The 18,261-nt window shown below is 39.1% G+C and overlaps 1 protein-coding gene across 6 annotated transcripts in view; it reads right to left on the reverse strand.

Annotated features, from left to right (window-relative positions):
* Positions 1-1,616: 1,616 nt before the first annotated feature.
* Positions 1,617-18,261, reverse strand: part of Rbcn-3B (WD repeat-containing protein Rbcn-3B) — a 75,681-nt gene continuing 59,036 nt past the window's right edge. For 4 of the 6 annotated variants that reach the window (XM_088273331.1, XM_088273337.1, XM_088273333.1 and 1 more), the window contains 12 exons: positions 17,658-17,804; positions 16,231-16,382; positions 14,505-14,616; positions 13,831-13,951; positions 12,798-12,978; positions 9,860-9,922; positions 8,733-8,915; positions 7,922-8,048; positions 6,825-7,053; positions 5,495-5,621; positions 4,975-5,145; positions 1,617-4,599 (listed from right to left, as the gene is read on the reverse strand). In XM_088273331.1, coding sequence (XP_088129457.1) covers positions 4,427-4,599; positions 4,975-5,145; positions 5,495-5,621; positions 6,825-7,053; positions 7,922-8,048; positions 8,733-8,915; positions 9,860-9,922; positions 12,798-12,978; positions 13,831-13,951; positions 14,505-14,616; positions 16,231-16,382; positions 17,658-17,804 — 1,786 coding nt within the window. In that variant the 3' untranslated portion in view covers positions 1,617-4,426. The remainder of the gene's footprint in view (positions 4,600-4,974; positions 5,146-5,494; positions 5,622-6,824; positions 7,054-7,921; positions 8,049-8,732; positions 8,916-9,859; positions 9,923-12,797; positions 12,979-13,830; positions 13,952-14,504; positions 14,617-16,230; positions 16,383-17,657; positions 17,805-18,261) is intronic. The other 2 variants (XM_088273332.1, XM_088273334.1) reach the window with 2 other exon arrangements.

The following is an 18,261-nucleotide window of genomic DNA, read 5'->3' on the forward strand; positions in this document are numbered from 1 at the left end:
AGAACGGTAGCCGAGCGTGCTGACCATTACACTACGGAGGCGAACGAATAATATATTGACTAGTTAAAAGTGACTGATGTTTATTTTGTTGCCAAGCAAAAGTGACTTAAATGGCCCTCCTGAACATTTTACGTTTTGGTAGTTGGTCACTTTCTCCTGTACGACTACGATATGTTAATACGTGACGCGTTTCGCCTTATTAAGACATTATCAAACCTCTTTATAAGAGGAAACGCGTCACGTATTACCATATACATAAATAAATGTAGAATTCAATCCAATAGACCTTGTTTAATTTTGGATATATTACCCAACAATTCAATATGGAATTCTACCAACTGTCTGCAGTTACAATAAAAAAGATGTTTCATTTCAAGTTGAGACACCTCCATATGTCACCCGTGTGATGAATTATCCAGTGTCTGACATAATAAATTGTTGGGTGATTAGTTTGGAGCTTGCTGTGTTTGTATCCAATACTTGTGTTGGAGGTGTGGAGATCTGATTGTAGAATGTATAACTTCCGCTAGTTGTTAAATATAGCCAAATTTTGTGTAAAAAGGGAAATGTATAGTAATAGGAAATACTTATGTATGATTTTGTTACTTTTAATAAAAGTATACTTATGTTTATATTTTATTATTTCTTAAAATACCTTGTATGACATAACCCGTTCAAAAGAATTTTTTTTCAATATATATATATATATATATATATATATATATATATATATATATATATATATATATATATATATATATATATATATATATATATGGTATATATGTGTATATATATATATATGTTTAAATATATATATGTATATATATAATATATTGTCCGCCTCCGTAGTGTAATGGTCAGCACGCTCGGCTACCGTTCTGGAGGTCCTGGGTTCGATTCCCAAGGGGGTAAAATAAATATAAGTGATTTTTTTCACTAAAATATTTATTCAATATTACCCTGGACTGGTACCTGAAGCGGAGGGCTGATCACCCTTCCTTCATGTGTAAACGATCAAGATAACACTGCGTTTATATGACAGTGCCCTATGCACCATCGGGGTGCGGATAAGGGTTTTATTATTATTATTATATATATATATATATATATATATATATATATATATATATATATATATATATATATATATATGTATATATATGTATATATGTATATATATATATATATATATATATATATATATATATATATATATATATATATATATATATATATATATATATATATATATATATATATATATATATATATATATATATATATATATATATATATATATATATATATATATATATGTATATATGTATATATGTATATATATATATATATATATATATATATATATATATATATATATATATATATATATATATGTATATATGTATATATGTATATATGTATATATGTATATATGTATATATGTATATATTTATATATGTATATATATATATATGTATATATGTATATATATATATATATATATATATATATATATATATATATATATATATATATATATATATATATATATATATAAATATAATGCTCCGGTCAGTCTCCACCTTAATGTAAATAAAACGCATTGATATTGTAACAGTATCTTTCTTTATTATATATTTTTACATCAAACACATTTAATTGATATATTCCAAGTTTAACAAAGCAAAGAGTTGATTAGTTACTACATACTTTAAATACAACTTATTAGCTAAAAAATTTCTAAGCCCAGAACAATACAATAGAACATTATAACGTTATCAACGTTATAATAACGCCGTTAAATTATTACGTTACCTTAAACGTTACGTTATTTTGTTGGCGTTTGAAGCCCGGTGGTTATGTCTTTACGACTGACGATTCTTTGGCCCTAGGCACACCGAAATGGTGCACTGGGCATCGCATCCCATCATCAATAGACCACCAACTACGAAAGCAAGGTGATCAGTTCTGTGCTATAGATTTTCAAATTTGGACGGGACACGAGGGAAAAATCTAAGAATGAATGACATTACAACTAAAAAAAAGATAGCAGTAATGGCTAGGGCGCCCGGAGCTGCATACCCGCACTCGCACTAGCTTATGTAACTAATGCACAGATCAAAATATATCAATGTAGCGCAGGACTGGTCACGGTGCCTTTGTGTAAAAGATTTTCAAGATAAAACTGCACAAGTCAACGCAGTGCCCTATGCAACAATAATAATTGGCAGACATCGTTGCCAGCTAGACAAATTCAAAAATGGTTTATTTTTCAACAACGTCATATATCAAAAAACTTGATTTTTCGGGAGACAATTTTTAAAGTTTAAAAATATAATACAATGTATTAAAAATAAATATCAAGCCACTTATTGAACTCTTTACTGTGCAACAGATCTTTTTAGGTAAAACCTGAAGGTTTTTTCTCCATTTGAAAAATATTTTGTGTATTAAAAAAAAAAAATTAAACAATACCTTTTCTTCAAAATGCAAAAGCAACACTTTCTGCCCTGTAGCGGGTAAATATTAAGTTAAAAATATGCCGCTTTTGCTGGGATATAGCATATTTTCTGGGCGTTTCGAAAACGTGCACAACTGAAAATTGACAATTTTTATCTGACGTTGTTGAAAGGAGTGAGCGATATGACAACACTCTGGCCAAAGTTTTTACAAGCAGAAGTGAGGATGCTCCCGGTAACTCCTTCCCAAGCCGCAAAAGTCCCGGTTCACAAGTGAATGCCGTGAAAAAGGGACTTCCCATCCTCTGTTACTCCCTATGCGAAACAACCCTTGTTAAGGGAGCAACATTTTAAGAATTTTTTTCGCTTGCTATACGAATTACTCATTATGAGAGGTACCACTGCGATTCCGCGACAACGCGGGAATGGTCCTTAGCGGTCAATTCTGATTTCCGCGCAAACGCACGACGGTCGTTAAGGTGTTAAGGTATTTTTGTAAATATGCTGGAGTACTACTTCTGCTGTCCGCCTCCGTAGTGTGATGGTCAGCACGCTCAGCTACCGTTCTGGAGGTCCCGGCTTCGATAAGTGATTTTTTTCACTGTAATAGTTATATACTCAATATTATCTCACTAATTGATTCGGCAGTCACTTTGTGGTAAAATCTATCCATTTTTAATTAATGTTTTACTTAGTAAATACCACTATTTCTTAAAATCTACTGTGACACGTGTTTCGATGCATTCCGCATCATTTTCAAACACCGTATGTGAAGCTAATTCCAAATTTTAGAGTTGGGTCCTTGGGACGTTGAAGGTTGAAGAGGGGGTAGGGAATGCATGGAAACACGTGTCACAGTAGATTTTAAGAAATAGTGGTATTTACTAAGTAAAACATTAATTAAAAATACTCAATATTACCCTGGACTGGTACCCGAAGCGGAGGGCTGATCACCTTTCCTTCATGTGTTTACGATCGAGATAACGCTGGATTTATACGATGCAGTGCTGCATGCACCATTGGGGTGCGGATAAGGGTTTGAAGAAGGAAAAGGCTACTTCTGAGAGCTGTATAGCAGCTCAATAAAAATCCTACGCTATTTCAACAATTAAATTAAATCGCTAGACTAGATAAATATATAGGAATAATTTCAAATTCACTATAATTTTTCATGTAACATACAATAAACGGATTATATCAATAATATAATTTTCCCAATAAATACTTAGGCTAGCTTAGGGTTAAATTACTCTAGATACGAGAACACTCAATGCGCCGGCACCCGTGCCCGTGTTGCTAATGCCCCCTAGATGTTGTGTTCGTGATGTTGCATGCGCCCCCTAGATGTTGTATTATGTGTACAGCGTACGCACCCAAGAAGTATTTGAGTATGTCTATGATGTTGCACGCGCCCCACGTTATGTATTGAATCCTGCACAAGCCTTCTAGATGCTATGTCATTGATGTTGCACATGGCCCCTAAAGGTTATGTAATAAAATAAATAAATGTAGCAAACGCCCACTAGATACTTAATTATTGATGTTGCACAAACCTCCCTGGATGTGTTATGATATTAATGTTACAAAAAACAGAGGGTTGCCGCATCTAGAGAGAGATGGCGTGTTATTGATGTTGCATACGGCCCCTGGATGCTACATTATTGATGTTGCACAAACCCTCTAGATGGTATGTTATTGATGTTGCACAAACCCCCTTGATGGGTTATTATTGATGTTGCACAAACCCTCTAGATGGTATGTTATTGATGTTGCACAAACCCCCTTGATGGGTTATTATTGATGTTGCACAAACCCCCTAGATGGTATGTTATTGATGTTGCACAAAGCCCCTAGATGTCATGTTATGCCAGACATTGTGCTATCGTAGCGTCGGCCAGGGTGGGTCACGGCGCGGCGCATTGAGGACTGTCGACATGTGGCAGCTGCTCCGAGTGCAGTGCCTCTTAGACGTTGAAGCGCGTCTCGGAGCCGTCGGCCAGCGTGAGCGTGGCCTGGCGCGGGCCGGACCAGGTGAGGCGCGCCAGCCGCGCGGGGGACAGGCGCGCCGCGTCCGCCAGCGGCGCCGTGCTGTAGCACTTGACGCAGCGCGTCTGCGGCGCGCCCAGCCCGAACATGCCTGCAACACGAGACCGATGTTACGTTCAAATAAGCCCAGTCACTACGGACAAGAGTCACTCGAGCCGCAAAAGAGTTCACTGGGTAATTGGGTGAACGGGTGATTGGGTGAAAGGATGAATGGGTGATTGATTGGGTGAATGGGTGATTGAGTGAATGGGTGGTTGGGTGAGATTGGGTGAATTGGTAATTGGGTGATTGATTAAATGAATGGGTGAATGAGCGAATGGGTGATTAAGCGATTGGGTGAAAAGGTGATTGGATGAATAGGTGAATGGGTGATGGCGTGTTTGGGTGAATGGATGATTGGGTGAATGGGTGTTGGCGTGTATGGGTGAATGGGTGATTGGTTGGAGTGGGGGGGGGGGGGTCTCACCGGTGGTGGTCTGCCAGAAGTTGAGTCGGTTCTCGCTGCAGGAGTAGGTGACGAGGAACTTGCCGTCGGGGCTGAAGGCGCAGGCGCTGAGCGGCGCGGCGTGCGCGGCCAGCAGCTGGCAGCGGCCCTGCCGCAGCTCGTACATGGCCACCTGCCCGCTGTGGCTGCCCACTGCGCGCACACACACACACAGTCCAGTCAGAATCAACAATGGCAATATTGACAGTACCAATATCAACAGCGTTAGAATCAACAATGTAAAAATATCCACAGTCAATTTTGAGAACACCAATATCCATAACACCAATAGACTATGACGGCCGGCAGCCCCGTAAATCCCCAAACTTCCATATTCGTCTTCATCTTTGATGAGATGTCAAAAAGAATATGAAAATAACTCCTGTAATTGGAGATAATCCAGATTTTGTGAACAAGTACTTGGACACACTCAAAATGTTGTAAATAAAATCGTAGTCGGAAAATGCATTTTCATCGCATTGGTAATGGTTGAGATAGTCACCCGCGATCCTCCGGGTGGCCGGGCAGTGGGAGACCTGGTTGTAGCGGCAGATGGCCGGGAACACCTCGCTCAGCCCCTTGGACTTGAGGTGCGACTGGTCCACGCAGTGCAGCACGATGTCCATCACCTGCGACACACACAGACCACTCATCAACACGCACAGAGGAGAGCTAGACAGGTGCCTTGGGGGATACCACAAATGGCTGATAAGAGGATATTTGTTGAGGATTCATATCAAGATGCGCCATTTGGGGCTGATAAACACCACAGCTAATAGTGACATGGGTTCAGTAGCATTACTGGTCCCAGCTAGGTGCCTCGGGGGACACCACAACTGGCTAATAAGAGAATACTTGTTAAGGATTTAGGTCAAGATACGCCCTTTTGGAATTGATAAACACCGCATCTAATAGTGACATGGGTTCAGTAGCATTACTGGCCCCAGCTGGGTGCCTTGGGGGACACCACAACTGGCTAATGAGAGAATACTTGTTTAGGATTTATGTCAAGATACGCCCTTTTGGAATTGATAAACACCACATCTAATAGTGACATGGGTTCAGTAGCATTACTGGTCCCAGCTGGGTGCCTTGGGGGACACCACAACTGGCTAATAAGAGAATACTTGTTAAGGATTTATGTCAAGATACGCCTTTTTGGAGCTGATAAACACCGCATGTAATAGTGACATGGGTTCAGTAGCATTACTGGCCCCAGTCGGGTGCCCAGATTAAAATAAATGTCAATCCTTTAGTACACAACCATTATACACAATGTACACACAACGAAGGTTTGATAGTCCCAAGAATTAACAATAAATATGGGAGTCCAACACTGCAATATATCGTTCCGAACATTTTTAATTTGTTGCCGACGGAGGTTAGAGGTCAAAATAAAATATGGAACAAAGGCAAAATAAAGGAATGGGTAAATGATCAAAAGTTAATTTTGTGAAAATTGTAAAATGTTTACATTCTTAATTTTTTTCTCTTTTTTGTGTGTGTATTAGGTTAAAATCGTTAAAAACAATAAAAAATGTATTAAAAGAACTCCACCTGCAAAAAAAAAAGTTCTAAATATGTATACATTGTGATCTAAATAAATGTATGCAAAAAAAAACAGGGATTTAAAAAAAATAGTGGTATTCACCAAGTAAAACTAAAAATGTTAATGTAAAAAAAATCAGGAATAGAATCATCCATACACAAACGTTTCTCAGAGTAAAAAAAAACAACCGGTCAACCATAAAATGTTGTATAAAAAAGGATTTGTATTTAGTTAGGACTTGGTATTTAGTCAGTTGGTTAGCTAGAAGTTGGCCGGTACCCACCTCCACGAGCAGCTCCTGCACCTCGGGCAGCTGGCGGTCCACCAGCAGCTCGATGCCGCGCAGCACCTCGGCCCGCGAGCGCTGCAGCGCGCCGCCCGCGCTGCCCGCGCCGCCGCCCGCGCCACCCTTCTCGACCGCGCCGCCCGCCGCGCCCGCCGCGCCGCCCGCCGCCTGCTGCGCCGCCGAGCGCGCCACCTCGCGCGCCATCGTCGTGATGAACGCCGCCGGCCTGCGGACAGATCTCTCTCGTCAGCCTTCCATTCACAGCTGTCCCGCTGCATGCCCAGATCTGATACAGAAGCATCTAGGCTTCCTGACAGACCTTCTAGATCTATATCTAACAATAGTTAGTTGTACATATTGAAAGCTGTCCCCCCGCATGCCCAGATCTGATACAGAAGCATCTAGGCTTCCTGACAGACCTTCTAGATCTATATCTAACAATAGTTAGTTGTACATATTGAAAGCTGTCCCACCGCATGCCCAGATCTGATACAGAAGCATCTAGGCTTCCTGACAGACCTTCTAGATGTATATCTAACAATAGTTAGTTGTACATATTGAAAGCTGTCCCCCCGCATGCCCAGATCTGATACAGAAGCATCTAGGCTTCCTGACAGACCTTCTAGATCTATATCTAACAATAGTTAGTTGTACATATTGAAAGCTGTCCCACCGCATGCCCAGATCTGATACAGAAGCATCTAGGCTTTCTGACAGATCTGCTCTTGCTAAGCATTTTTTTTTAACTAAGTTGCGAAATTGATTGAAAATGTGAAACAATATAAAATTGTATCCCGATTTTACTATGAATTTACATTTAAAAGCTTTCAATATACCTGTCACTGCCAATCTAAATAAATACAAAATTGTAAGTCCATCACCAAGTTTTCTAGAAGTACCCCGGTGTAGGCAGTGAAAGGGATTAGTGTTTAGTTCAATTAGTCAGCTAGATCCGATTCCGACTCGACGTCGGCCGGTACACAGACGCCCACAACTCCGACCAGCACAGCAGACATACACGGGACAGGACGTCAGCTCTCCAGCGAGACTACACCGTGTACGATGCCCGACATGCTGGCGAGGGCTTTAGTCACCTGGCCGTGGCGATGAGCGTGAGTGCGTGGCGCGCCGTCCGGCAGGAGTCGGCCTGCGGAGTGAGCGGCAGCCCGTACGTCATGGAGGGCACCAGCTTGTCCGCGTCGCAGCACATGTCCAGCAGACCTGGGCCAAAATCGAGATGCTAAAATGTCTTATTTGTATATCGCTCACTCCTTTCAAGAACGTCATAAATCAAAAATTGACAATTTTCAGTTGTGCATGTTTTCGGAATGCCCAGAGAATGTATTATATCCCGGTGAAAGCGGCATATTTTCAACTTAATATTTACCCGCTACAGGGCAGAAAGCGTTGTTTTTGCATTTTGATGAAAAGGTGTTGTTTAATTATTTTTTTAAAGTTATTGAATATTTTTCAAATGGAGAAAGAACCTTCAGGTTTTACCTAAAAATATGTGTTGCACAGTAAAAAGTTCAATAAGTGGCTTGATATTTATTTTTAATACATTGTGTTTTATTTTTAAAGTTTAAAAACGTTATCCTGAAAAATCTATTTTTTTGATTTATGACGTTCTTGAAAGGAATGAGCGATATCAAGTTTGAGATGATTGTATTTCAATACTAGAATGTCCAGATATAGATGTTTGTATGTCAGATTTGGGATGTTGGAATATCAGTATTGAGATGTTGGTATGTTAAAATTGAGATCTTAATGTATGTCGAAATGTCAAGTTTAAAATGTTGGAATGTAAATATTGACATGGTTCTAAGTCAAGATTTAGATAACGGTACATATGCTTTGGGATGTTGGAATGTCAGCATTGATATGTTGGTATGTTGGCACACTCACCCAGCAGCACCTTGCTGACGTCCAGGTAGGGCTCCCAGACGGTGAAGCCGCGGCCGAGCAGGTCCACGGCGGCGCGGCGCAGCGGCGTGTGCGCGGGCAGGCGCGGCGTGCCCGGCGCCAGCACCAGGTGCGCCAGCGCCAGCGCCGTCAGCCGCGACAGGCTGCCGTGCCCCACACCGAACCCTGGACATTCCCACACATGGGTGATAGGTCATATATAGTGTCGGAACAAGGGCTCATTAACCTGACCTAACCACATCACACTCACATACAACCAAGTCACACACACAGGCTATATCACACTACCAAAACAAGCGCTCTTTGAGCTAACCTAACCATACATAGGCACATAATATAAAGAAGCCTTTATGTATTAATTTTAAATCAAACACAGATTTTTTGAGTCTAGTAAGTTGTATTTTATTAACAAAAACACATAAAAAATTATATTGTGACAATTGTTTCGCCTTGTTAGGGCATTATCAAACGAATTAGACATTCGTATGGACATGTCGAGCGAATGGATAACGAGAGAATGACTAAGAAAATATATGTGGCGAATGTGAGAGGGAAAACAGACGTGGACGACCGAAAAAGACTTGGCACGATCAGATCAATCAGAACCTAAAATCTGGCGGTGTCAAAGGTAATCGGAGGGCATGTATGACTAGATGTATAGATGTGAAGGAGGCGAGGAATGTATGTCAGGACAGAAGAGGGTGGCGTTCCATCTTCTCTGCCTACCCCTGCGAGTAATTATTTGTAAACTTAATTTTGTGAATATAAAAACGTGAAACACTCAAGTAAGTCTGTTTATTAATTTTTTTTTTAATAAAACGCAGCTTCTGTGGAGTAACCAATGGGGCCGTGGATGCTTGTAATTAGTGAGGACATGTTTCCCCATAAGGGTTAATAATGCACTTTCTACACCCTTTCTCTTCCTTCTCTCTCGTGTAACGAAATGTGCCTGATAAACGTGACGCGGCCTCGAAATTTCACCCTCAACTCTAGACCAAATATAGAATCGTGGAACAATTTGGTTCGGTGCTAAAGTGGAGGATACTGCTTGAAGCGTTCGGGGTGCGGGAAGTGCGGTAAATCGTGCGCATAAGTAGCAAGGTACGTACCTTCGACAACGGAATTTTTCCTACGCACGTCGTCGCCTTGTCTCCTTTTATTATTCGCCGCTCCTGTTTGGGATAGATTTCAACGAGGGATGCAATTAGTAAAGAGGGAAAAAACGTATGCTTGAAAAATATGATTGATTTAAAAAACAAGACACACATGCTGGCAGTGGAATAAACGCAGGCTGGCTGGATGTCGTAATTTTTTTTTGAGGTCTCAACATAGATGAAGAAGAAAATTGAAGAAGTCTGGGCATTTGCAGGCCTTAGGACTGATCATTACGAAAAACGCGGGAAATATTGAATAAATATTGATATAATAATAATAAAACCCTTATCCGCACCCCATTGGTGCATAGGGCACTGCTTCATATAAACGCAGTGTTATCTTGATCGCTTACACACGAAGGAAAGGTGATCAGCCCTCCGCTTCAGGCACCAGTCCAGGGTAATATTGAATAAATGTTTCAGTGAAAAATTCACTTATATTCATTTGACCCCCCCTGGGAATCAAACCTCCGGAATTAATATTACAGTGAAAAAAAAACGCGTTTCAACAATTTTCATTATTATTTTTGAAATTTTTGAAATATTTTCATAATATCATTCTAAGTACCTACTTAGAATGATATTATGAATACGGCTTGGGGCTTACGGCCCGTCACAGGTTTGGTTGAGTGATCACTTCACGCGTGTGTAACTTTCACCAATTCTACCCATGATTGGCGGAATGGAATATTTAGAATTTGTGTCGGGTTGCGGTCCCGCGGTTAGCGTCGCGGACTCTTGAGTCAGAGTTTCGCGGTTCAGACCCGCTCTACCGCAATTTGATACCTATTTGTAATAAAGAGCCGCCTAGGCTCACAGAAATAGTATGAAATTCAAGTTTTTTTGCGAATTGAAAAAAATATATAAGACAGGATAGTGATCACTTGACCAGCGTCTGACAGGCCATTAGCCTTGTACATACCCAGACTTCCATTTTCTTTACAACATTATGAGTGCGTTCAAATACTTGTTCACAAATCTGGATTATCTCCCATTAGGAGTTGTTTTTTACATTTTTTTTTACATCTCAACATAAATGAAGAAGAATATGTATAAATGACTCCCAAGTGCAATCGCTTTTAGTCCAGATTTGTGAACAAGGATTTGGACACACTCAAGATAGTGAAATGATTATTATATTATTTTTGACATCTCATCAAAGATGAAGAAGAATATGGAAGTCTGGGCATTTACGGGGCTGACGACCGTCATAGGCTGGTTTAAGTGATCACTTTACACACGTGTAACATTCACCAGTTCTACCCATTATTGACAACCACACTACTCAAATTCTTGGAAGCTCTGTATATATGAAACAATTTAGAAACCTTGTTCTTGAATCACTAGAACTTCACTAGAGACATCTATTGGTGAGATGTAAAGGAGAATTTAAAGAAGAATTTGAGTAGTGTGGTTGTCAATAATGGGTAGAATTGGTGAATGTTACACGTGTGTAAAGTGATCACTTAAACCAGCTTATGACGGTCGTCAGCCCCGTAAATGCCCAGACTTCCATATTCTTCTTCATCTTTGATGAGATGTCAAAAATAATATGAAAATAACTCCTGTAATTGGAGATAATCCAGATTTTGTGAACAAGTATTTGGACACACTCAAAATGTTGGAAATGATTATTGGCGAAAATAAAAATCACACTGTACTGGCTCGCTAAGCGTGAAGGGGGTATCTACATGGCAAGCCAACCAAACGCTCCAGGGAGATATGAATCGGGTGGTGGCTCAGTCCGGTTAAAAGAAAAAGCAAGAAAACAGAAAGCACGCAGCTGTAGCGCGTTTCATTTCGCAATGCCTCTGAAGCGATATTAGAAAATCTACGATACAACGGTGCAGTCGAAAAGAGACGGCAGCCGTCAAGAAGCATACTGTCCGCCGTGAGCAATTTTTTTTTTTAGTACTGAAGGTGTTGCAGTCTGCTTTCAACAGATGGCGCTGCCATTGCGGTCGAAAAAGCTGTTTTAGAAACACAAGTTTTTATCTATCACAGTGTGGGCTTATGAAAAAGAGCGCGTATTCGAATGCAACGTTGTATCAAAACTTCAAAGCAGTTGGCGAATAGCTTTGGAAGATTTAAGATTTTGAATGCATTTATGTATATATATATATATATATATATATATATATATATATATATATATATATATATATATATACATATATGTATATACATATATATATATATATATATATATATATAAATGTATATATATATATATATATATATATATATATATATATACATTTATATATATATATATATATATATATATATATATATATATATATATATATATATATATATATATATATATATATATATATATATATATATATATATATATATATATATATATATATATATATATATATATATATATATATATATATATATATATATATATATACATTTATATATATATATATATATATATATATATATATATATATATATATATATATACATTTATATATATATATATATATATATATATATATATATATATATATATATATATATATATATATATATATATATATATATATATAAATATATATATATATATATATATATATATATATATATAAATGTATATATATATATATATATATATATATATATATATATATATATATATATATATATATATATAAATGTATATATATATATATATATATATATATATATATATATATATATATATATATATATATATATATATATATATATATGCTGCTTTTCACCTTCTCATGTCCTATCTCTCCTCCATTTCCTTCTCAACTAGTTACACTCCTCGATCCAAGAACGTGGAGTGCTGGACTGATCGGCCTGACCTCATATCGGAGCAGCATCATATCGCTACGGAATCATTGTCTACCTTCGCTATTAATGTCCTGGCCGAATTCAGCGCCTATGACCCCCAGCAGGACGACGGCCGTGGTCTGCTTCCTCTTCAGCTCGGCCATGGAAGACGGCTTCCGCATGGCCTCCTCCTCCTCTTCCTCTTCTTCCATCTCCTCTTCCTGCAAAGTAGACGGGACGCCAGTCAAAATCGATCCCTGATATGCAAAATTATAAAATGAAAAGGATGTTTTCCGGCGTTTCCCATGCATGCGATTATAATTCAGGATTCTTCTTCTAACCCTTATCCGCACCCAATGGTGCATAGGGCACTGCATCGTATTGACGCAGTGTTATCTTGATTGTTACTTACAACTGAAAATTGACGATTTTTGATATATGACGATGTTGAAAGGAGTTAGCAATGTGGCTAGAAGCTAGGACTGTATGCTAGGATCAGGAGTGAAGAGAACAGAAGGTATATATGTGCAGCTGAGGCAGGTATAGTTGGGAAGATCAAGGGTGTATTAGATGGTGTAGCCATGTAGAGAATGGTTATGGCAGTATATCGCTCACTCCTTTCAAGAACGTCATAAAACAAAAATCGTCAATTTTCAGTTGTGCATGTTTTCAGAATGCACAGAAAATATACTATATCCCAGCAAAAGCGTGTTATTTTTAACTTAATATTTACCCGCTACAGGGCAGAAAGTGTTGTTTTTGCATTTTGAAGAAAAGGTATTGTTTAATTATTTTTTTAAATACACTAAATATTTTTCAAATGGAGAAAAAACCTTCAGGTTTTACCTAAAAAAGATCTGTTGCACAGTCAAAAGTTCAATAAGTGGCTTGATATTTATTTTTAATAGATTGTATTATATTTTTAAACATTAAAAACGTTCTCCTGAATCAAGTTTTTTGATTTATGACGTTCTTGAAAAGAGTAAGCGATATATGAGAGTAGCCCCGAGAGTCTACACACATGTGTGTAGAAGCTAGGACTGTTTGCCAGGGGCAGGAGTGGAGACGGGGTGTGTAGTCTCAGGATGGACCCGGCTGGCTCGACTCACCTTGTCCCCTTGCACTTGCTGCGGAGGAGGCACTTGCGTGTTGATGCTCTCCGTCTGCGTGTAGAGCGGCAGGTACTGCGCCCAGCTGTCCACCAGGGCTTTCCGGCCCTTGGGGCCGAGTCTGGAAGCGCAACACACCGTGCGGTCAGGACTTCCACTTATGTGACTTCAAATATATATTTTTAGTTTATTTATTATATTATAATACACATATACAGTATCTAATATAAAAAATACACTTTTTATTAAAATTAATAATAAAATAAATAATAATAAAACCCTTATCCGCACCCCAATGGTGCAAAGGGCACTGCGTCATATAAACGCAGTGTTATCTTGATCGTTTACACATGAAGGAAAGGCGATCAGCCCTCCGCTTCAGGTACCAGTCCAGGGTAATATTGAATAAATGTTTCAGTGAAAAATTCACTTATATTTCTTTGAACCCCCTGGGAATCGAACCCAGAACCTCCGGAATAAATATTACAGTGAAAAAAAAAACGCTTTTATCTATTTGACCCCCCCTGGGAAGCGAACCCGGGACCTCCGGAACGGCAGCCGAGCGTGCTGACCATTACACTACGGAGGCAGACAATTAAACAGTAATATGTTGATATATTTTTCGAGTGATGGTGATCACCCTAGCCGGCCGACGGGAGGTCGGGTCGCCTCACCTGCCCAGCTCGGCCAGCAGCAGGGCCTGCGCGGCCTCGCGCACCTCCAGGCACTGGTGCTGCCACCGGCGGGCCATCATCTCCACCTGCGGCCGCTTGAAGTTCTTGGAGCCTGAAGACAAGCAAGGAGACATGGCAATGAGACACACTGTCGGGCAATAGCCAAGCCGGCACAGACTGTGTGCCTACAAGAGTCAGGCACTATCCCGCCCGGCACGGACTGTGTGCCAAACAAGAGTCAGGCACTATCCTGGCCGGCAGACTGTGTGCCAAACAAGAGTCAGGCACTATCCTGGCCGGCAGACTGTGTGCCAAACAAGAGTCAGGCACTATCCTAGGCGGCACAGACTGTGTGCCAAACAAGAGTCAGGCACTATCCTAGCCGGCACAGACTGTGTGCCAAACAAGAGTTAGGCACTCCTATCCGGCACAGATTGTGTGCCAAACAAGAGTCAGGCACTATCCCGCCCGGCACAGACTGTGTGCCAAAAAAGAGTCAGACACTATCCTGGCCGGCAGACTGTGTGCCAAACAAGAGTCAGGCACTATCCTGGCCGGCAGACTGTGTGCCAAACAAGAGTCAGGCACTATCCTAGCCGGCACAGACTGTGTGCCAAACAAGAGTCAGGCACTATCCTAGCCGGCACATACTGTGTGCCAAATAATAGTCAGGCACTAGCCAAGCCGGCACACACTGTGTGCCAAACAAGAGTTAGGCACTATCCTAGTCGGCACAGACTGTGTGCCTAAAACGAGACAGGTACAATCCCAGCCGGCACAGACTATGTGCCAAACAAGAGTCAGGCACTATCCTAGCCGGCGCAGACTGTGTACCAAGCCCGGATAAAAAGTTACAACTTTCACGCAAATACCGGACGACCCAGTAAATAAGTCTCGGGTTGTGGTCCCGTGGTTAGTGTCGCGGACTCTTGAGTCAGAGTTTCTCGGTTCGAACCCACTCTACCACAATTTTATACCTATTTCTAATGATGAGCAGCATAGGCTTATAGAAATAGTATGAAATTGAAATATTTGTATAGATAATAATAACACATTTTACTATGAACTAAATTATATTGTATACCCCACACACAGGCCATGCCTTTGTGGGATCATTTTTTGTATTTATATTTTATTTGTATTTGAATTTATGTAATTTTGTATAGTGCAAAAGAATTTATATATATATATGTATATATATATATATGTATATATATATATATGTATATATATATATATATATATATATATATATATATATATATATATATATATATATATATATATATATATATATATATATATATATATATATATATATATATATATATATATATATATATATATATATATATATATATATATATATATATATATATATATATATATATATATATATATATATATATATATATATATATATATATATATATATATATATTTATATATATTTATATACTTGAAAGTGGTCAGGTTAGGAGTCGTAACAATCGGCGGGTATGTATGAGGAGATGCATGAACGTGGAAGAGGCGAAGAATGTTTGCAAGGACAGAGTGGTGTGGCGCTCTATTCTCTCTGCCTACCCCCCCTGCGGTGAAGCGGCGTGACGGTTGGTTAGTTAGTTAGTTCAAAAGAATTTAAACAAAATAATAAAAAAATTATCTTTAAAATAATATACCACAACCCCTTCTTCACAGCTGTCGAGACATGTTTGTGCGTGTTTACCTGCGGCAATGAGCTTGTCGGGCAGCAGCACGCAGTGCAGGGTGGCCAACAGTGACCAGCCCTGTTTGATGTGTGCCTGCTGCTGGCCGTACGCCTCCTCCCTCTCTTCCTCTCCCTTGGACCACGACGAGACGGAAGACCTCCCCGAAACCCTGCCGGAGACATATCACTCATTGATTAATGTGTCGGGTTGTGGTCCCGTGGTCAGTGTCGCGGGCTCTTGAGCCAGAGTTTCTCAGTTCGAACCCACTCTACCACAATTTGATACCTATTTCCTACAATGAGCGGCTTAGGCTCACAGAAATAGTAAGAAATTTTAGTATTTTTGTTAATAATAAAAACACAGATATTGAAATTTTATTAAAAATAAAAATAAAAATACTTCATGAGACACATATCGCTCACTCCTTTCAAGAACGTCATAAATCAAAATTCGTCAATTTTCAGTTGTGCATGTTTTCGGAATGCCCAGAAAATGTACTATATCCCACCCAAAGCGGCATATTTTTAACTTCATATTTACCCGCTACAGGGCAGAAAGTGTTGTTTTTGCATTTTGAAGAAAAGGTATTGTTTAATTATTTTTTCTAAATATAATAAATATTTTTCAAATGGAGAAAAATCCTTCAGGTTTCATCTGTAAAGATCTGTTGCACAGTAAAAAGTTTAATAAGTGGCTTGATATTTCTTTTTAATACATTGCATTATATTTTTAAACTTTGAAAACGTTCTCCTGAAAAATCAAGTTTTTTGACTTATGACGTTCTTGAAAGGAGTGAGCGATATTCGCACCTTCTCTAATAACTTTAAAGGAACGTCGGAAAGGCATTACTTTGCTGGGAAACTCAAGAAGCGTATTGAGTACCAAAATTACGAAAACTAGCACACTTTTTGTCGAAAAGTAATATGAAAATAACTCCTGTAATTGGAGATAATCCAGATTTTGTGAAACCAGTATCTGGACACACTCAAAATGTTGTAAATATATTATATGGTCAAATTAAAAGCTTAAATAATAAAAATTAAAATGATATTTTCTGGCGTTTCTCATGTGTGTGATTATAATCCAGGATTCGGACCTCACATACTAATATAAGAGTTTCTGCTTAGTGAAAAGCTTCTTTTCATCTCACCAATAGATGTCTCTAGTGAAGTTCTAGTGATTCAAGAATAATGTTTCAAAATTGTTTCATATATATAGAACTTCCAAGAATTCGAGTATTGTGGCTGTCAATAATGGTAGAATTGGTGAATGTTACACGTGTGCAAAGTGATCACTTAAACCAGCCTATGACGGTCGTCAGCCCCGTAAATGCCCAGACTTCCATATTCTTCATCATCTTTGATGAGATGTCAAAAAATAATATGAAAATGATAAATAAATCGCTAGGAGAGCCGTGCGGACTGCCTGCGCTCTACACAGGTACCTGTGCATCTTCCTGTGGAACTCCTGCTCCGGGATGAATGTGGCGTTGTTCATGGACATGAGCGTGTTGGCCAGCGCGATGATTGCCAGCAGGTGATTGGAGGTCAGCGTAGTGCTGAGCTCCCAGTGCAGGCGCGCAGTGAACAGCCTGCAAGGAAACCAGACACACTCATCAATCGTGATAAACGCCATGATTTGGCCATGTAGAGAATGGTTAGAGCAGTATATATGGGCAAGTAGGCTCGAGAGTCTACGTAGCATGTGTGGCTAGAAGCTAGGACTGTATGCTGTTGTGTATCCTAGCATGATTTAAGGTACCAATGTCCTTGGCTAGTTTTATCATGTATGATACCACCTCTCGTGACAGTTCCTTATGAACTATCACGGATCCAATGTCCGATAGGTCCTACTATACTGTATGGGTGAAGTTAGGTTGGTTTAGTTCGTCAACAGGCCTTCCGTTCCACTAAAAGAGGGTTCGGCATTGTGTGTCCTAGCTTGGTTTATAATAATAATAATAATAATAAATTTGGATAACTTATATAGCGCCATTTTCGTAAAATAATACCTCAAGGGCGCTTCACTGTGAATGAATTGGGGAAAAT

This window comes from Brachycentrus maculatus, unplaced genomic scaffold (genome assembly GCF_059751285.1).
Source record: "Brachycentrus maculatus isolate JH-2025_06_01 unplaced genomic scaffold, ASM5975128v1 h1tg000566l, whole genome shotgun sequence".
Lineage (NCBI taxonomy): Eukaryota > Metazoa > Arthropoda > Insecta > Trichoptera > Brachycentridae > Brachycentrus > Brachycentrus maculatus.